At 41.2% G+C, this 21813-nt stretch overlaps 1 protein-coding gene across 4 annotated transcripts in view; it reads right to left on the reverse strand.

Moving 5' to 3' along the window:
• Nucleotides 1-21813, reverse strand: part of PUS7 (pseudouridine synthase 7) — a 58066-nt gene that overhangs the window by 17534 nt on the left and 18719 nt on the right. For 2 of the 4 annotated variants that reach the window (XM_072759935.1, XM_072759932.1), the window contains 5 exons: nucleotides 18012-18029; nucleotides 16396-16507; nucleotides 14178-14255; nucleotides 1482-1610; nucleotides 736-861 (listed from right to left, as the gene is read on the reverse strand). In XM_072759935.1, the coding sequence (XP_072616036.1) occupies nucleotides 736-861; nucleotides 1482-1610; nucleotides 14178-14255; nucleotides 16396-16507; nucleotides 18012-18029 (463 nt within the window). The remainder of the gene's footprint in view (nucleotides 1-735; nucleotides 862-1481; nucleotides 1611-14177; nucleotides 14256-16395; nucleotides 16508-18011; nucleotides 18030-21813) is intronic. The other 2 variants (XM_072759933.1, XM_072759934.1) reach the window with 1 other exon arrangement.

Raw genomic sequence — 21813 nt, forward strand, 5'->3', positions numbered from 1 at the left:
TCTGAACCCAAGTATGTATGTAAAGTTTATTTAGTTAAGTAATCTCTACACCCAATGTGGGGCTTGAACTCACGACCCCGAGATCAAAAGTCACACATTCTTCTCACTGAGCCAGGCAGGTGCCTCTTTTAAAGTTTTTTTTTTTTTTTTTTTAAGTTTATTTGTTTAAGTAATCTCTACACTCAATGTGGGGCTCAAATGACTCCAAGATCAAGAGTCCAAGTACTTATTGATGGGATTCCCTGCTGCCTGAAAGTGAATCAGGGTTCTTAAAAAAATAAACTTAACTCACTTTTACATCCTACACCACTTTTCTCTAAGGGTGGGGAAAGTACAGATTCAAGTTTAATAAACTGGGAAGCGCTTGTTAACAGAGATGACAAACTACATCTTCTCTGTCAGGCTATCCAATTGCTTATTACACTGAGCCAAGATTTACCTGTAAAGAAGAAACTAAAAATAGAATCCCTGTATCGGGGATGAGAGAAAAACTTACCTTTCAGGTTGTATCTTTTTGATACAACTTGAATCCTTGATCCTTAATTTTTTACTGTGTATTATCTTAAAACACAACAAAAATTAGAAAGATGCTATGGATCGGTTGATGAGACATACTGGTTCATTTGGCCCAGACATGAATAAGTAAAAACAACAACAACAACAACAACAAAAAAACCCATTCTTCTTTTTCTATGTGAGGCCTTTTAGACAAAAGTTAAGAATTTAAATACAAACCTTCCAACTTGATATGTGGGGACAGCTGTAGTCCCAAATCTTTGCATTCCATAGTAGTTAATAAATCCGATCTCCTTGAGAGAGTTCATAGCTTGCTGAACTTGGTCATCAGTTCCTGTTATATTTCTGTAGGGGCCCAAATAACCCAGAGAAAAAAATTTTAGTCAAACACATTCAGGGATGCTTATTGTCAATGATATGGCTTGGCTTCCATGTCTTCCCCTTAACCCCTGCAGCTTTCTCTCTACCTGTTGAGGACCTTTGTCTTTCTTAAAAAAATTGTGGCAAAATATACATAATACTAAATTCACCATTTTGGCCGTTTTTAAGTACACAACAGAGTGGCTTTATGTGCACCAACAATGTTGTGCAACATTCACCCTATCTACTTCCTGAATTTTCTGCTCTTCAAACTGAAACTCTGTACCCATTAACAATAGCTCCCACCTCACCTTCTCCCACCCCAGGTAACCTTTCTTCTACTTTCTGGGTCTGTGAATTTTTTAAACACAGCATTTGAAGCAGACAGCTCCTTTCCAAAGGAGGGACTGAGTTTTGAGAGCTGACAGGCATCAGTACAAATACTCCAGTAGTATCTGCTCTCCCAGCCCTATCAGGCTCTGCTTGGCCTTCCCGTTGCCCCACCTGTTAGTACCAGCTCACCTGGATTAATAACTGCCCCAAACAGATGCAAGGTGACCCAGTGAGACCCTCTTGGTCTGCATTCCTACCTGCAGTTCTTTTACCTGAGAACGACTGTGAAGTGATTCCCTTGAAGCTCTCCCAGTTTCAGGGGGTTTTTCTGATAGCTGAAATTCCCCAGCTTAAAGTTCATCAAGCACTTGTTCAAGTGAGCAAGTCTTTGAGCGGTTATTCTAAAAAATATAAAATAAAAAAGGAGCATGGAGAGGATCATGAAATACTGCCTGCCTAAAATAAAATAGTCTTGGGCACCTTACTACAGGAAACGACAGCTTGAGACAGGACTGCACCAAGCTATGCTGAGCGAAAAAGTCGGGCATCACGGCAGGTGGCCTGAGAATACTTTTCATTTCCCCCTGGATTGTTCCTCCTGCAAAATGATAGCAGTTCAATCTTACTGGATAGATGTAACCTGGGCCATATTTATGTTTATCAAGTCTCATGTTAACTAGAACAAGTAATGATACCACTGTATCTGTGCAATTTGCTACTTTTTTGTGAGGGGGAAGGGGATAATAACAGAGCAATCTCATACAATCATAAAGACTGTTATTATGCATTTTAAAGAGTGAGTCCTAATTTTGTCTATCAGAAAAATACTGTAATCTCACAAAGAAAACTTGAAGTACAGAAAAAAGAAAAACAATGCAGTTTCATCACCTGAAAAAAAATGTTAATATCCAACTTTGCTTTTCCTCCCATTCTTTTTTCGTTTTTAAAGATTTATTTGACACAGCAACAGAGAGACAGCAAGAGACAGAGCCCACAAGCACAGGGAGTGGCAGAGGGAAAGGAAGAAGCAGGCTCCCCACTAAACAGGGAACCTGATGTTGGGGCTCAATCCCAGAACCCCAGGATCATGACCCGAGCCCAAAGGCAGACGCTTAACCAACTGAGCCATCCAAGTGCTCCCATTTTTTTTCTTAAACACATTATGTATAGATAGATAAGAGATATAGATGGCATCCGACCATAAATGTGTACCTTGTTATCATTTAAGGATGGGACGAGTGGGTGGCTCACTTGGGAGGAGACTCCCTGCTTAGAAGGGAGCCTGATGTGAGGGGAGCTCAATCTTCTGACTGGGGAGATGGTGACCTGAGTTGAAAGCAAGAGTCGGATGCTTAACTGACTGAGCCACCCAGGCGCCCCGGTATCTTGCTTTATTCCCACTTAAAAATGTGTATTGGAGATTTGCTTCATCCACACAGTACTGTGAGGCTGCTGCATTCTTTGTCCAACTGCACGTTCAGGACAGCGGCTGACCTGCATATTCCATCCTTTATCTGACCTCCTTTGATGGACATTTAAATTGCGACCTATCTTTTGCTATCACAAACAATTCTATGGCAAACATCCCGATACATACTTCTTTGTGCATCTATATAGGTGCATGTTTGGAATAAATTCCTAGATGTGGAAAGTGTGGATTTTAAATATTAATCCCTACTGCCCTGCCCTTGGAAAGTTTGATCAGTTTTATGCTCACACTGCTGATACGTAAGTGCCTGCTGCCTCACCCTCATGTCTCCTCCCATAGCATGCTACAAACCTCACCTTGAGCTCCACCAGTCTGTTAAAAATGTTTTACCTTGGTTTTTATTTGCACACTTCCTGTTGTGAGGTTAAACATTTCACATATTGACTACGAACTGCCTGTTTGTCCTGTTATCTATATTTAACCTATTTTGGGTTATTTTTCTTACTGTTTTCACGGAGTAAGGAAATCTACCCTTTACCACACAGTTTGCAAATATTATCTTCCACTTTGTGAGTTTAGTTTATTTTTATTAAAATATTTAATTTATTTATTAATGAGAGACACAAAGAGAGAGGGAGGGGCAGAGACACAGGCAGAGGGAGAAGCAGGCTCCATACAGGGAGCCTGACATGGGACTTGACCCCGGGACTCCAGGATCACACCTTGGGCCGAAGGCAGGCACTAAACTGCTGAGCTACCAAGGATCCCCTAGTTTATTTTTTAAAAAACTATTTATTTGAAAGGGAGAGAGAACACGAGGGGCAGGGCGAGGGGCAGAGGAGGGAGAAGCAGGCTCCCCGCTGAGCAGGGCTTGATCAGGACCCTGAGATCTCGATCTGAGCAGAAGGCAGTTGCTTAACCAACTGAGCCATCCAGGCACCCTGAGCTTAGTTTATTTATAGTATAGTTTATGCTTTAGAAAATTTACCTCCCAGTATGTTTATTTTTTATTTTTTATTTTTTAAAGATTTTATTTATTTATTCATTCATGGAAGACACACAGAGAGAGGCAGAGACACAGGCAGAAGGAGAAGCAGGCTCCATGCCGGAAGCCCGATATGGGACTTGATCCCAGGTCTCCAGGATCCCGCCCCGGGCCAAAGGCAGGTGCTAAACCACTGAGCCACCCAGGGATCCCCCTCCCCGTGGTATGTTAAAAAAAAATTCAAAACTTGAGGAAACTGGCAACACTGTTACCTTATACCTTCCACAGAGATTTACCAATTGTTAACTTTTTGCCAGACTAATCTTTTTTTTTTTAGATTTTATTTATTTACTCATGAAAGACAGAGAGAGAGAGAGAGAGAGAAAGAGAGAGGCAGAGACAGAGACAGAGGCAGAGGCAGAGGGAGAAGCAGGCTCCATGCAGGGAGCCCGACGTGGGACTTGATTCCCGGATCTCCAAGATCATGCCCTGGGCCGAAGGTGACGCTAAACCACTGAGCCACCTGGGCTGCTCTATCTATCTCTTTCTAATCTATGGCATACACATATACACAAATGTGAAATCTAAATACTTTACCGAACCATCTGAGTTTGTTGCAGACATCACACCTTACCCCTAGTGACCCTGTATCTCCTAGGACAAGCAGAGTCCCCTGCCTAACCAAATGGGTCATACTCGGGAAGCCTAACAGGAATTTGACACTACCAACAGGCAGTCCATACCCACAGTCACCCAATTACCTGATAACATCATCTCATTTTTTTTTATAAGGTCCCTAAATTCAGGATCTAACCAAGGACCTCATACTGCCATTGCAATGTCATTAGTCTCCACTAAGCTGTCTGGATCTTTTCTAGGCTTTTGTTTTACGTTGGTATCTGACTTAGCAGAATCCAGGGCAGCTGTTACATACCTTGCCTTTACATCTGGATTTGTCTGATTCCTTGTGATTAGACTTAGATAAACATATTACTTAGGTGATGCTACCGCCTTTTCAGTGTACTATAGCAAAAGGCAATAATATTCAGTCTGTCCATCACTGATGGTGATAAATTTAATCACTGAGCTAGGATGGTCTGTGCAAGATTTTTCTACTGGAAGGGAACATTTCCTCCTAGGTGATTATTCTGTTCCTGAGTCTTTCATCCATCTGTTCAGGTACCCCAGGATTCTTACTGCCTGAAGAAAATACTAGTGTGTTGATGTGAAAGAGTGTTTTTCTGTATCTATAATTCCTCCTTCTTAGTTGGTATTCTTCTGTAAATAAGGAGTATATAGTAAAATTTTTGTTACATTCATGATTTTTTTTTTTTTAAATTCTTTTTACTTATTCACAAGAGACAGAGAGAGGCAGAGACACAGGCAGAGGGAGAGGCAGGCTCCCTGCAGGGAGCCTGATGCTGGACTCAATACCAGGACCCCAGGATCACAACCTGAGCCAAAAGCAGACACAAAACCACTGAGCCGCCCAGGTGCCCCCTCCTCATTTTTTTTTTTTCAATAATTCAAGGTTTAGAGGCCCCTGGGTGGCTCACTCAGTTAAGTGTCTCCCTTAGGTTCAGGTCATGATCCCATGGTCCTGGGATGGAGCCCTGTGTCAGGCTCCCTGCTTAGTGGGGAGTCTGCTTCTCCCTCTCTGCTCACCTCCTCTCTCTCTCAAATAAATAAAATCTTAAAAAAAAAAAGTTCTGAGGTTTAAGTCATACTTAGAAAAGGTATCATTAGCCAGATTTTTTTTTTTTTAAGTTTCCCAAGTGTAAACAGAGTGCTTCTACAGTTTTGTTTTGGTTTTCAGCAAAAAGGGCACTCTTCTTTTGTTGCCTTTGGGCTTACTGTAGTGATTACTTTTTACCACACTTCATTCAGAGCTCTGTTGGCCTCCACACGTTCTCCAACACACTAATCCTCACTACTGGGGTTTTATAAGTTTACGCTGGTTGTGGGGAAAAAGAAAAGACCTCTCGGCACTGTTGTTCCAGGGGCTTTGAGTGAGAGCTTCTGTTTCTCTTTCTTCCAGTTCACCTCTGATGCCAAAGTGGGTCATCTACAAAGGAGCAGGATATGGGCGAGGTCATGCTGACTTGGGAAGGTTTTCCTGCTCTTTCCCCCTGCTTTAAATCATGGGGTCTCCTCATCCTAAGCAACAAGGTTAAGGGAAGAAGAGGGAAAGTATTTTTCACACACAAACTGGCAACCATGCGAGCTGCTGCTGAGTGGCTTGGGCTCCACATTTTTTTTCTTTAAGATTTTATTTGTTTATTCATGAAAGACACAGAGAAAGAGGCAGAGACACAGGCAGAGGGAGAAGCAGGTTCCATGCAGGGAGCCCGACGTGGGACCCCGGGTCCCCAGGATCACGCCCTGGGCTGAAGGCAGCGCTAAACCGCTGAGCCACCGGGCTGCCCTGGGCTCCACATTTTAAATCAACACTATCACACATGCCTTTTTGCTTTATGTCTTTTTAAAAAGGTAGACTATGGAGTATAAAAACTGTACCAAGGACCTGGTTACAAAAAAATATTTATACATCTGTACCTTTATGCAGTGACACTGTGGCTGGTGCTGCTTTTTGACTGGCTTTGTTGAGATCCAGCAAAGCAGAGTCATGGCTTTGGAAGCCATTCCTGGTGAGCAACTTTTGCTTCAAATAAGCGTTTCTTTGTAGGGGGGGAAATATCTGGCAAAGTATTGCCACTTTACCCACTCAGTGAAGACCTACAAAAATGTCATCACTGATTCTTTCCTGCAGTTTTTTTTAAATATATTTTTATATTTTTGATTCACCTGGAATTTATTTGGAATAGGGAACTGAGGTAAGGAGCCAATTTTTTTTTTTTTTCAGGTGGCTATTCAGTTATTTCAACATTCACTGACTCAACCATTTTTTTCTCTGGTCTTAAATGCTACTTTTTTTTTTTTTTAAAGATTTTATTTATTTATTCATGAGAGATACAGAGAGAGAGGCAGAGACACAAGCAGAGGGAGAAGCAGGCTCCATGCAGGGAGCCCGATGTGGGACTCGACACCGGGTCTCCAGAATCAGGTCCTGGGCTGAAGGTGGCACTAAACCACTGAGCAACTCGGGCTGCCCTAAAACGTCTGTTAAAAATGGTTTAAGAAATAAGTGATGTAAAAATTAGAAGGGAGATGGCCAAATTGCAGTTTTTGTCAGTGATGATTGTTTCTACTCAAAAGAGTTTACTGAAAGTTATACAAGGTAACAAAGATTAATGTACAAAAGGTAATATGAAGACAATAGGCAGTTAAAAATTATAATGGAAAAGAGATGTCTTTTACATAAAAAAGGGAAAAAAGGAACATACCTAGAAATAGATTTTTATATATGTATGTGGGATTTTCATGAAGAAAATTTTAAAATACTGTTGAGAGATGTAAAAGAAATGAATGAATGATAAACCTCGTCTTGGGTACATATAAATGTCTTTCCTTATTGAATAAATGCATAAATTTATGCTGTTACTAATGAGAATACCAGTAGAATGTTATTTTTTAACTAAGTTAATCATAAAGTTAATGTAGGAAATCTAATATGAAAACTAGCTATAAAAATTCTGGAAAAGTTACTAACAAAGGGGGCTTAACCTCAGTATATATTTAAAGCATGTTATAGAAATATCAGAGTTAGGGCTGCTCCGGTGGCTTAGCTGGTTTAACGCCACCTTCAGCCCAGGGTGTGATCCTGGAGACCTGGGATCGAGTCCCGCATCAGGCTCCCTGCATGGAGCCTGCTTCTCCCTCTGCTTGTGTCTCTGCCTCTCTCTCTCTCATGAATAAATAAATAAAATCTTAAAAAAGAAAAAAAGAATTATCACAGTTAAAGCTATTTGATCTTGGCACATAAATCAGTAGAATAATTAGAGACCTAGATCCATACACAGATTTAGTATATATTGAAAGTAGCATTTAGGGATCCCTGGGTGGCTCAGTGGTTTAGCTCCTGGATCCCAGGATCAGGCCCTGATCCGAAGGCAGACATTCAACTGCTGAGCCACCCAGGTGTCCCCAAATAAATAAATAAAATCTTAAAAAAAAAAAAAATCTTAAAAAAAAAAAAGAAGAATCTAATATGCTTGAAAATAATGTACCAATCGAAACTTACTTATAAAAGACATCTACTCTGAAAACTACCACCACAAAGAACGTTTGTGCTTCACCTTGGTGAACAAGACACTTGACACTCTACACTGTTTATCAGCACTAGTCAGTCCTTGGAGCTTATCCCTGCTGTCAGGAGCCATGTTCCGCTTTGCCCTGGAAATGCAGGAGTTGGGGGTGGGTATGTGTCTGGATGTGTAGCCTGGGCCCCAGGGCCTGGTCTACACTCCCAGAGTAGCTAATCATGGAGCAACCCCACAGAGGTGTGTGCCTCTGCTCTGTAGTCTCTGAGGTCTCAATGTTACATGAAAAATTGATGGGCAAAGTTTATCTTAGTCCTTAGTTAATATGCTATTTACTGAGTTAGGTAAATTGTTTAAAATTCATCTCTATAGGGGTGCCTGGGTGACTCAGTTGTTTAGGCGTCTGCCTTCAGCTCAGGTTGTGATACTGGGGTCCTGGGACTGGACCGTACATCGGGCTTCCTGCTCCTCAGCAAGCACGCTTCTCCCTCTGCCTTTCTGTCTCTTATGGATAAATAAACAAATAAAAAAAAATCTTTAAAAAAATCATTTATATAATACCAGCTTGCCAATTCATCTCACAAAACTCTTTCTTTGCTGAAAATTTTCCCATAGTCTCTGAAGACACTTGGTCATCTCTTTGCTGCGTATCAATCAACTTATTTGTTTCCTAGCTCAGTATGCACAAAAGCAGCCTGACCAAATTTCTTGAGGGAAAAAAAATCTGTCATTGCCCCATTAATTAATATAAAATGTAGGAAGCCTGTCACAGAAGTCAGGAAATGGGCAAAGCTCATACTCCATTAATTTCCCTCCCCATCTCCAATTCTCCAATCCCCTGTCCAATCGAGGACCAGACAGCACAAAGCAGGTCTAATCTGGCCTTGGGCCAGCTGCTCAGAAGCAGCAGGTCCAGGAGAAAAAGGCACCAGGTCCTTGACTGCATATGTATGTGGACAATGGTGGAGCCACAGGGCATAAATTAATCCAGGAGTTCTATCCCCAAGAATCCAGAAAGCAGAGGATCATGAGGAACAGAGTGAAGATGAGAACAACAGAACTTGTCTTTGGTCAGTAACTACTATTGTAGAAACGAACAGAATATTTAAGTCAAGAGGAAAAAAGTAAGCAGGCAACTTGGCAGCTCTGGAGAGATTCTGGAGTCCCTGATAGCCATGGACATGCCTCACAGCTCTGTTGCTTTTCTTCCCCTTGAGATAAAATATAACCTAAAATTTATCACTTTAACCGGTATGAAGAATGCAATTTAGTGGGTTTTAGTCATGTCATGCAACTGTTACCACTATCTAATCCCAGAACAGTTCCATCATCCCAAAAGAAACCCTACATCTATTAATAACCCCATTCCCTCTCCCTGCAGCCCCTGACAACCACTCACCTCCTCTGTCTCTATACATTTACCTAACACGGACATTTCACATAAATGTAATCGTTTATGTGGCCTTTTGTGTCTGACTTCTTTTACTCAGCATGTTTTTTTTTAAGACTTTATTTATTTATGAGAGAGTCAGAGACACAGGTAGAGGGAGAAGCAGGCTCCATGCAGAGAGCCCGACGTGGGACTTGATCCCGGGTCTCCAGGATCACGCCCTGGGCCAAAGGCAGGTGCTAAACTGCTGGGCCACCCGGGCTACCCTACTCAGCATGTTTTTAAGATTTATCTATGTTGCGCAGCCCCGGTGGCGCAGCAGTTTAGCGCTGCCTGCAGCCTAGGGCGTGATCCTGGAGACCCTGGATCGAGTCCCACATCAAGCTCTCTGAATGGTGCCTGCTTCTCCCTCTGCCTGTGTCTCTGCCTCTCTCTCTCTCTCTCTGTGTTGTCTCTATTAATTAAAAAAAAAAAGATTTATCTATGTTGTAATATGTATCAGTACTTCATTCCTTTTATGACTGCATCCTATTCTATTGCCTGTTCTTTTTTTTTTTTTAACAGATTTTTTTTAAATTTTTATTTATTTATGATAGTCACAGAGAGAGAGAGAGGCAGAGACACAGGCAGAGGGAGAAGCAGGCTCCATGCACCGGGAGCCCGACGTGGGATTCGATCCCGGGTCTCCAGGATCGCGCCCTGGGCCAAAGGCAGGCGCCAAACCGCTGCGCCACCCAGGGATCCCATCTATTGCCTGTTCTTGAATACACAGCAGACACATATTTCTGAATCCCACCATCACAGCAGAAAAGGTATACTCATTCTTACAGGATGGGTGCTCCCTGAACAGAGGTAGAATGGTGTTGACAGTATCTTCATGATCCTGTTCACAGTTTTAATTCTGATGATCTTGGATAGAGCTCTATAGTTGTAAATTCATAGCAAATTCTGTGAATAACTTGAGACTATTAAAAAAAATCTCACTTTTACATCAGGAGCCAACCTAAGCAACATGTTGCACAAAAAGCCTTTATTAAAGCCAGTGAAACACTGGCTGAGGCTCAGAAAGGAGACTGGCAGGAAGAGGCGGAAAAGAAACAAAACATTCTGAATGAGCTTGTTCCTGCTTGAGATCCTGTTAAAATTATGAGGTGGCTGGAGAGTTACATGAGGCTGAAAAGAAATGCTGCTTAACCCTAGGAATGAGCGATTCAGCAATAATGAAAACCCTTGTGAGGTGGAGTGGGTTTATCCTGCCTACCCGTTCTCACGGGAAAAGCCAACCTGCCCGGCCCCATGTATCCATTAAGCAACCGAAGGGTGTCGCCTGCATCCGTGAGATAAGTACTATGTGCTTTCCAAAGGCCAACACATAAGGTTCTACTGTAGTTTCTTACTAAGTCAACAGGAAGATGATAAAAGCAGCAAAGACTGAGCTGCACTGTGATCAAGTATGACACCTGGTGGCTGACCAAGAAAAGAAGTATCTTCAAATATTCAAAGATTTCACATCATATAATGCAATATAAAATAACGAGAAGCCATTTTTTGACCCTCGAATTAGCAAATGACTTTTTTTTTTTTTTAATGTAAAACGTGTTAGGGAGGATTCTGTGGAAGCAGAATAAAGGTGATAAATTGGCACCACCTTTCCACAGGGCAATTAGGCTTTGCTATCAAAAACCCGAAACCTAGAGTTTCACATTCCTTTTAAATCAGAATTCCACTAAGTTTGTCTATTTTTTTTTTTTTTACTAAGTTTATCTTAATGAAGTTTTTACAGATGTGTGCCAACATTTAGCTACCAGTATGTCTGTTGTGGAACTGCTTATAATAGCAAGAAACGGGAAACAATGTCAACATCCAAAAATAGAGTAAGAGTTCAGAACTTAGGATTTACCACATATTTAAATATCTTTTGCTATGTACTGAAAAGGAAAGGGGTACATCATTTACTGTTCACAAGAACACATTTTATATAAATATTCTGGTCCACAAAGAAAAAAAAACAGTCCCTGACGAAAAATATACCAAGCTGTGAATAAGGCAATCTCTAAGGGAGTACAAATTATGGCAGAACTTCATTTTCTGCCTCGTTCCTTCTGTGACAAAAACAAAACAATTAACCTATCTACCTATTTGTTTATTTATTTTTAAAGATTTTATTTATTTATTTATTCATAGAGATGCAGAGAGAGAGAGAGAGAGAGAGAGGCAGAGACACAGGCAGAGGGAGAAGCAGGCTCCATGCAGGGAGCCCGACGTGGGACTCGATCCCGGGACTCCAGGATCATGCCCTGGGCTGCAGGCGGCGCTAAACCGCTGCGCCACCGGGGCTGCCCATCTATTTATTTTTTAAAAGGTATGATTTTTAAGCAATCTCTACACCCGGCATGGAGCTCGAACTCACAACCAGGAGACCAAGAGTCACATGTTCTACTGACTGAGCCAGCCAAGTGCACCTAAACTTACTATTTTTTTAAACTTTTTTTATTTTGAAGATTTATTTATTTATTCATGAGAAACACAGAGAGAAAGAGGCAGAGACACAGGCAGAGGGAGAAGCAGGCTCCATGCAGGGAGCCCGATGCGGGACTCGATACCAGGACTCCAGGATCAGGCCCTGGGCTGAAGGGGGACACTCAACTGCTGAGCCACCCAGGTGTCCCTAAACTTATTTTTTAATTTAGGTGAAGAAATTCACAGAACCAGCCAGAAAGCACAGGAGTTGACTACAATGATATTTTAGATACAGACAATGGAAAAACCTTAGCCCTCAAGCCACTGCTTGTTCCCCCTGCCCTTCAGAGTTTCTGGCTAGCCCACTAGCCCAATACCCAAAGAGGTGGTTTCAATTTTTCATGCTCTTTTCTTTCTCTTTTTAAATATTTTATTTATTTATTTGAGAGAGAGAGAGAGAGAGAGAGAGAGAAAGAGAACACGGAGAGGGAGAAGCAGACTCCCTGCTGAGCACAGAGCCTGATGTGGGGCTCGATCCCGGGGCCCTGAGATAATGACCTGCGCCCAAGGCAGACGCTTAACCAACTGAGCCACCCAGGTGCCCCTTCACGTTCTTTTCAAGTCTCCTTCCCCACTCATGTCCCCTCCATCTCAGCAGATGACTCCACATTCCATGCATCACGAAAAGAAAAAGAACAGGCCACCATGTAAGAACATCTTCAGCTGTCTCATGTCTCATGACGTGTCTCAAACACGTCAACATTTGAATGAAGTCATGCGGAGATGTTCTTACCCTGCATTTACTATACATCCCACAGTTACAGAAGAGAAAGGCTGGAAAATCCATTAAGATGCAACTGGACACCATTTCAAGTGAATCAGAATAGTAGTGGGAAAGCAGCAGACCACAGAGCATTGTGGGGTAAAGAGGAGAGGCCACCTCAAAGTCTTTATTAAAAGATAAGGTAATTATAAATAAATATATGCGATTTAAACAGGGCATAGATGATTTCATCTGTCAGTACAGTATAATTAACATGTGGTAAACTGCACATATTCAAAATGTAGAAGATTTATCATGTGAATAAGCCGATGAAACCATCACCACATTCAAGGTAATGAAGTTTTTTCTTCTTGCCCCTTTATTTCTCCTTCTCACCCCTTCTTGCCTAGGGGGGCGGGGTGGTGGTGGCCGTTCATAAGAGGAAAGCCTGAATTTGCCTGACTTTATGAGGCTATAAATTCATCTTTTCCTCTTCCTTTCATTCAACTGGCTGGGTTCAGAGCCCTGAACTCCAGGGTCACCCACCTGCTCCAGTCACAACCCCCACTCCTGCCTCTATACACAACCTCCTCTGTTTAGAGCATCATCAGGTTCAAGATCCTCACCATGACCTCCAGGGCCCCTCTGGATCCTGATTTCTTGCAGTTCCGACAAGACTAAAAGTACCTGCCAGGTACCAAATGTGCTATACTCCCTAACTCCTTTCCAGTGTCTTCTCACAAGGTATTTTCTTGGTTCAATCAAGCAACCCTAGACCCTCCTCAGCCCCAAGAAATTCTTACTCATCCTTCTAGAATCTAGACCAGTGGTTTTCAACCATAGGTGGTTTTGCCCTTTAAGGTACATCGGGCAATATCTGGAAACATTTTTGGTTGTCACAACTGGAGGGTGGGGGGCCTGGGGATGCTACTGACATCTAGTGAGTAGAGACCAGGATGGCTGCTAAATGTCCTATAACACATAGGATGGCCCCCACATTAAAAATTATCCATTCTGAAATTGTTGATGGTGAAGGCTGAGAAGCCCTGATTAAATTAAACTGGAGCATCCCATTTTCTGTGAAAGGCTTCCCTGGCCTACCCCAGCAGTGAGTCCCATGCTTGTGGTCAGGTTTGCCCTAATCCTCCTAACATACCTGTATTTTAGCATTTATCTCACTGAGGGATAACCTCTGACTACTCCATTAAATTATAATTGCTTCAACTGCAGAGACCATCTTTTCATCTGTATTTCCCCAGTGTGTAACAAAAGAGCTCATTCATTGTTTTGTAATTAAATTTTAAATAACTTATATTTAATAATGAATGAACAAAAAAGGATGGAGAAAAAAGCACTTATTTTCTTGGCTCTACCACAAAAATCCTTTAAAAATGACACAAATAATGCCTGTTTGCTCCTAAAAACATTAGGAAATACAGATAAGCAAGAATAAAAAAATAAAAAATGATTTTTCAAATAGGCAGAGGCACCATTTAAAGAACAAGAGATGGGGGCACCTGGGTGACTCAGTCAGCTAAGCAACCAATTCTTGTTTTCTGCTCAGGTCATGAGGTCAAGCCTTACATCAGGCTCTACACTCAGCACAGAATCTGCTTGTGTCTCTCTCTCTGCTCCCGTTCCCGTGCTCTCTCTCTCTCTCTCTCAAAGAAAAAAAAGAAAGAAAAAGAGGGAAGAGATAAATCCCACAGGAAATTTGAGAACTGTGGCAGGTGGTGCTAGGGTTTTTGTAGAACAAATCCCAACATGAACTCAGTACTTACTTGAGAACAGCAATCTCTTGAACAGTTATGGCTCTTTTATCTTTGGTTCCCATGTAGGAGAATATGTTTGGTTTGACTCTGGTAAGACAAAAACAAAACCATATGAAGTTGCACACCATTAGGAAATCCTATTTCTCACGGTTTAAGATTTTAAGTAAATAAAATCCTCATAATAGGAGAAGAGGATAAACTTGACTTTGAAAGGTACCCAAAAAATATAAAATGCAAGATAAGAAAGTACATGATGCCTGGACAGCTTTCTTAGCAGAGCTTGACTCAAAAGGTTTATGGCTATCTGTGAGTGAATAACCTGCTGTTCAAAGACTTGGCTAGCCAGTAACCAAAAAGAAAACAATGCACGTCCTATCAATCACAAGCCATTCATTAGATGGCACAACAGTGAAAGTAAAGAGAAATTCATTCCAGATATACAATGGGCCACTCCGAAAATTTTAAAGATTTATTATGTAAGACAGATACATATATATATAAAATATATATATATTAAATATATATACAATATATGTATATATGCACATACATATATACGTGTGTGTGTGTATGCATATATAGAGAGAAAGAGAGAGAGGGGTGGGGGCAGGCAGAGGGAGAAGCAAGTTCCCTGGGGCTTGACTTGGGGCTCAATCTCAGGACCCTGGGATCACGACCTGAGCTGAAGGCAGATGCTTATCCAACTGAGCCACCCAGGTGCCCCTCAAAATTTTCTATCTTCAGTTTTTAAGAAGTTAATAATAATGTGAAATATTCATAAATACATGCTATTTCTTTGCATAAAAAAGCCAGATACTAAAATAGGATCTGAATAGGGTTTTTTCTTAAAAAAAAAAAAAAAAAAAAAAAAAAAAAGCTTATTTATTCATTTGAGAGAGTGAGAGTATTGGGGAGGTGGGGGAGGAGAAGCCAACTCCCCACTGAGCAGGGAGCTGGATGTGAGACTCCATCCTAGGACCTCAGGATCATGACCTGAGCCAAAGGCAGATGCTTAACCATCTGAGCTACCCAGGTGCCCTGAATAGTTCTGATAATAAGTAAGCTAGTTAACTAAGTATTTTTATAGAAACTGCTCCACATTAAAAAAAAACAAAAACAAAAAAAACAGGACAAATTTCTTGAACTCTGAGCGCTCCCTCAACTGCAGAGCTCAGAGGAAGTCCCTCCCCAGTGGTCTATCCTCCCAGGCTCCAGTACAGATAGGCACTATCCTCTGTACCACCGACTCTCTCCCAGACAGCTAGCACCGCGAGGATAGTGTCACTTACAGGGTACTACACCCTACTGGCTGAAATATGGCCATACTGGCTCTGACCCACCAGCACCTCTGAATGTAACTGCACTTGGAGAGAGGGCCTTTAAAGAGGTGATGCAGTTGAAATGAGGCTGCTGGGTGGGCCCTTATCCGATCTGTTCTAATAAGAAAAAATTTGGACACACAGACTCTAGGGCTGGGGACACACACACATAACACACACAGAGGGCACAGAGGGAAGACCATGGGTAGACACAGAAAGAAGGTAGCCATCTGTAAGCCAAGGAGAGGCCTCAGAAAAAACCCCCAAACCTGCCTTCTAGTCTCCAGAGCCGTGAGAAAATCAGTTTGTTATTGAAGCCACCCAGTCTGTGATATTTGTTACGGCAGCCACAGCAAACTGATACACTGTGTACCCCGTTTGAATTGGGCTAATTATATATCAGAAAGTAAACTTCCGCTGCACACAGATTTGCTGTGGAGCCTGTACTCATGACTGAAACAAAATTTTTCAGCACCTGGCCCATCCGGAGAGATTCAAATCTGGTTCAATTGCATTCCCATGAGGAAATTCGACTGGTCTCAAGTTTTCAACCTAGTCAATCTCCAAGAATTAAGAGTTTACAGTCTAGTTAAGCAAATCCCTGCAAACACATCAAAGCGTAGGGCTCTCCAGGAAGTGAATCCATTTTTATTTTCAGCTGGATGGTAATTCTCAGCTATATGTGAGCTATTTACTTACAGAATTTCTCTCTTGAATTACTACCTATATGCAAGGAGGTGGAAAAAAAAAAACACCTAATTCACATATTGTCTAAGGAACTTATAACGGGGGGGGGGGGGGGGGGAGGCACATCTGCTATCTATTTTCCCACTTTTTCATTAGCATGGAAAGAAGAAAATACATTCCCATGTGGTCATTTCATGTCAGCACGGGAATAAGATACTAACCTTAAATATTTGGACAGCACATTAATAGCATCCATGGTGTCTTTGTTTTCCTTGTACAGTACAAAGTGGCAGTAACTTCCCCTAGATTTTGGCCAAGAATGTTTTCTTGGATCTTAAAAACAAAAAAATTCAATGTTATATAGACCATAACAAAAGCTATTTAAGTTTTTGCTTATGAAACCTACAAGCTTTTTTTTTTTTTTCTTTTTTGCTAGAGAACCTCTGAGTGAGAAATTCCATCTAGTCTGACAAGAAATACAGGTTAAGTGGTTACAGCTGTGTGGACTACAGGCATTCTCCTTCCTGTGACTGGAGACTCAACATTACCTGTCCATATTCACAATCAAAAGCTGAAAGCAGGTTGGGTGACAAAGAAGTAAGACTAACCAGCAATTCTCACAGAGAAACACAGAGAGATCCACCACTCCCTGGTGGCATGTACTTCACAAGCACGTGTGTGGTAGGTGGGTACTAGCTTTCTAGAACACACGTGATCCAGAGGGAAACAGCACTCCCGCTGCCATATAAGCCCTGCCTCACATCTCAAGCAGGGAGTTCACGCATACAGGCTGGATGCCTGAGCAAGGATGGGGGATAAACTTATGAGGAGTTGCCTCGATGATAGGTTCAAATTTTGCAAAGTCCACTTCCTTCACAAGTTTCTTTAATCCTAGGTGGTTTACAAATGTTTACCTGACAGGGGAGAGCGGCTGGCATTCAAAACGTAGTGGTTATTATTCTCAGGGAAAAGGAGACTTTAAAAATTAAGCCAGGTTAAATGTTAACTTCTGAACCATGGTTCCTTCGATTGTTCAACCTTTTGAAAACCAACAAACATGTACAGGCTTTGGAGAACCTGTAAAAGTGTTCTTTTAAGCGACCATTTTAATTATACTGTCATCTAGAGATATATTTTTTAAATATTAGGATTTCAACTTTGATTTTAAAAAATCAACATATTTTGGGAAAAATATGCAAGCCACAGCCACACTTCCAGACGCTGTACGGTAATATTCCTGAGTCTTGAGTGACACATAGCTGCAACTGTTATCTGAATACATCTAATCCACTTGACTTCTGTAACTCCATGAAAGAAAAACTGTAAAAATATTTCATTTAATCCTTAGAGTCGTCTTCTTTTAAAAATATGCCTTTGTTTTTGTCCCTAAAATAATCCTTTAGCATGAACTCATGAATCCATCCTCTTCTGAGACGTAAGAAACTTCTGGTACTGAAGTTGCTGGTACACCTGGCTTTGTCAAGGCAAAAAAGCACTCTTGATAGATTAGTGATTTACACTACAACGTAAAGAACAAACGAATCAATAAATCTTCTTGGAAAACTGTCATAGCATGTATGCTTAGCGAACTGCTTTTCCTTTCTGATAAACATGAATGTCTCTTCTGCCTTGGAGAAAAAAAAAAAAAAAAGTATTTCCTTGGCTCTTCATGTGAATTCCTCGGAATTCATCCTCAGAGAATTGTGAATAAGGGTATATTCTTTTAGGCTTTTCCTTTCAGCTCACCATGGTTAAGCAAAACTGTCTTCTACTTAGCGTTTGGGAGAAAAATCATTGGCATTTCATTTTCTCTACATGAAACACCAACCGCTCTTACCTGCTGCAGTTCTGACCTCTGTCCAAATGCACAGCATAAAGAGCACAAGAGAGCAATGTTTAATTTTTAATAGTATTAAAGTGCTTTAGAGGTGAACATGCAAATGATCGCATGGAAAGTTTCTACCAAGGACTGCTGCAGCACCTGGTAGTTATGTGGTGGGTTAACAGCCATTCAGACATTAACAATGGAATGTCGCAGAGGCAGACAGTGAACGAGTAAGAAAACTCACCTATAGGTACCAGCCTCCTCACAAGGACATGTTAGCTCATCCTCACGGCTGCACTGTCTGTACCCACAGGATGCAGCGTAAGGTTTACAACTGAATACAGTATGTTGTATATCTGATGCTAATGTTACACTGCGTGTTAACTAGAATTTAAATAAAAACTTAAAAAAAAAAAAAGACCTATTATAAAATGCTTCCCCAGCCAGAGATGTTTTCACAAAGTGCTGCTTATGATTATCTTTTGGTGGTGACACTGAACGCAATTATTGTTTTGCTTTGTGTTTTTCTATGTTTTATGAGTTTCCTGAGTTGAGTTATAAAGATTTTATTTGATAAACATCTGAAAAATCATTACAGAAAAGTTCTTGAACTAATCAATTAAAAGGGACATGAGGCAATTTAAGAGACTTAACTATTTAATACAACATTCAGACCTTTTTCGTGTCATCACTTGACAAGTCATCTACTGTAAAAGACATTTTTGAGACAACTAGGGAAAAACTGAACATGCACAGGGTATCATATATTAAGAAATTATTGTTCATTATGTAGGATGTGATAACGTTTTGGGGTTTTAGTCCTTAGCTGCTAAATACAGACTGTAGCATTTATGGGTGAAATGAAGTGCTGTGTAGAATTTTCTTTAAAACTCTCTATAAGAGGGGATCCCTGGGTGGCGCAGCGATTTAGCGCCTGCCTTTGGCCCAGGGCGCGATCCTGGAGACCCGGGATCGAATCCCACGCTGGGTCCCCGGTGCATGGAGCCTGCTTCTCCCTCTCTCTCTGTGTGACTATCATAAATAAATAAAAATTAAAAAAAAAAAAAAAACTATAAGAAAAATAAGTGGGAGGAAAAGATCAAACAGAAACAACAGAATGTTAATAATCTTGAAGATGGCTGATGGATACACAGTGGTTCAATATATACTACTCTGTGTGCCTGTTTGAAAATGTCTGTAAGAAAAAGTTTAAAAAACTTGTGATAAAAATTGATGAAGTGGAACTGTATCTGTACTTAATGATCCCCTTAGGAATATTTCCAATATAGGCAAGACATAAATGAAGCCACAAGGCTAAAGAACTAAATGCTGTTATACCTTAAGAGAAACCATGACAACCGAGTATGAGTTTTGGCTCACAAGCATGCATCTTTTATTAGCAAATCCAAGCACTAAGCATGCATACACTTATCTCCTCTGTCAATAATAGATACAAGGATTCTTTTTCTAAGTGCACTTAGTATACAAAATAGTAAGCATATGCATTAGTTAACTGGGAATATTTTGAATAACGGAAAATCAATGAGTCTCAACTTATTCTGGGCGATTTGACTTTCTAAAACTCCAAATCCTTAGAATGCCAAGTAGCATGTATGTTAGCTTCATAATTTAGGAAAATTTAAAATAACTTTCAGACTTTTTTGAGACACTGATTTACAATGCGAATGCAAAGAATTCTCAGGCTGAGATTACAGGAAGCAACCTTCTGATGGCCTGATACGGCAGCCCCAGTCCAGTACAAATAGAAACCAGAAAGAAAAAGAAACCACGTTCAGGAAGGTTCATGTATTGAGCACAGAGCTCTTCTTCATGAATAACGAAGGAAAAATGTAGTTCGAGAAAGATGACAGGATGAGGTAGCATGCAGAACATTCTTTCCTTCTTATTCAAGGCCATTTCCAGGACTGTATCCCCGCACATCGACCTTCCAGCTTCCTCAGGATCCTGCTACCCCCACTATCACTCTCCTCCCAGAATTTCTGCCCACCCTCTCCACTGGATCTTTCCCTTCAGGATATCAATATCCCCAGGGCTCTTCCATTTTAAAAATCAAACGTATGCCTCCCTCAACCATGTTGCTTTCCTTTCTCCTCTTCATAGCTTATTTTTTAATTTACACCCAATGTGGGGCTAGAACTCATGATCCCGAGATCAAGAGCCACATGTTCATTCCTCCAACTGACCCAGCCAGGCACCTCTCTTTGCAGCTGCTTGTGAACAGCATTCCATAATTAGTGCCTTGCATCACAGCCTATGGTGTAAACTGGTTTCCAACCCTATTCCACTAGAGCTGCTTTGGCAAACACACCAAAGGTATCTATGTGGCAAAAAACTGATGGGTATATCTTAGAGTTCTTATCTTGCTGGACCCATCTATAATAATTTCCCACTGCTATTCACTCTGTGGATTCTACAACACCAGTCTCTCCCAGAGAGTTTCCTTATCTGTCTGGCCCTTCCTCCTATCTCTGTGGATTCCTAGATCCAAGTATCCCTGCTGGGAACTCTTCATTTCAGATAGTATGCTGAACCTCTACATATCCCATGGCAGAATTTTCTTTTTTTAAACTTAAGTCTTGGGGATCCTTGGGTGGCTCAGCGGTTTAGCACCTGCCATCAGCCCAGGACATGATCCTGGGGACCCGGGATCGAGTCCCACATCAGGCTCCCTGCATGGAGCCTGCTTCTCCCTCTGCCTGTGTCTCTGCCTCTGTCTCTCATGAAAAAATAAAAAAATCTTAAAAACAAAAAAAACAAAAAAAAACAAGTCTTTAGGGGCACCTGGGTGTCTCAGTGGTTGAGTGTCTGCCTCTGGTTCAGGTCGTGATTCTGGGGTCCTGGGATCAAGTCATGCACCGGGCTCCCTGTGGGGAGCCTGCTTCTCCCTCGACCTGTGTCTCTGCCTCTTTCTATGTTGTCTCTCATGAATAAATAAAATCTTAAAATAAATAAATAAACAAGTCTTTTTAAAAAAGACATTCTTAGAGCATATACCATCTATCTCAAAATATAAATTAGTTTACCTGATTACATGGAATTTAACAATTGTAGGATATTTTCAGAAAAATACCCTAAGTACAGTTTGGTAGGTGAATCAAGGTGTCCTATTAGACTGGATTAACAAACAACATAACACCAGAGTTAAAACAGTTGGTAATCTGTGGTGTCTGGGCACCATGATTTAGAATTCACCATGCCTATGTTTTAGGATGCGTGGCTCTAGCTGAGAAAAATTTAGGTGAGAATATTGCAAATCTGCTAGATAATGTATGTAACAATTTATATCAGGTTATGGTAGGAACAGAGATCTAAAAACACTATAAACTTAGCCTTGCAACAAGACTTTATTTTTTATTTTTAATTTTTTTTGCAACAAGACTTTAAAAGATAATTCATTCATATGTTAGTCAAAGTAGCCCAAAAGGACACGCTGTTATTGGTACTGGATTCTACTTGCAGGGACATGAAGACTAGTCTCTGGATCCCAGCTCTCCTACTTTTCCAACGGTATTTAACTGAGGCTCTCTCCGTGGTGGGGAATTGGATCTGCGAAAGAGCTGAATGCAGGCTCTCCAGTGCCTGAGTCCATGAGGAGATGAGAGAGAAGCGCTCAGACTCTAGCCCATCTTTTACCAAATGCCAAAACACCTCAAGCCCAAGAGGTTTACAACTCTCTGCAAGTGATGATCCAATGCTTCCTCTTAAAGTGAGAAATATTTTACTGAAGATGTGCAAAGGGAACAGGGAGGGTGGTTCACATCCCATAGAGCTCAGCATCTCACTTTAAAAATCT

Source organism: Vulpes vulpes, chromosome 5, assembly GCF_048418805.1.
Source record: "Vulpes vulpes isolate BD-2025 chromosome 5, VulVul3, whole genome shotgun sequence".
Taxonomy (NCBI): Eukaryota; Metazoa; Chordata; class Mammalia; order Carnivora; family Canidae; genus Vulpes; species Vulpes vulpes.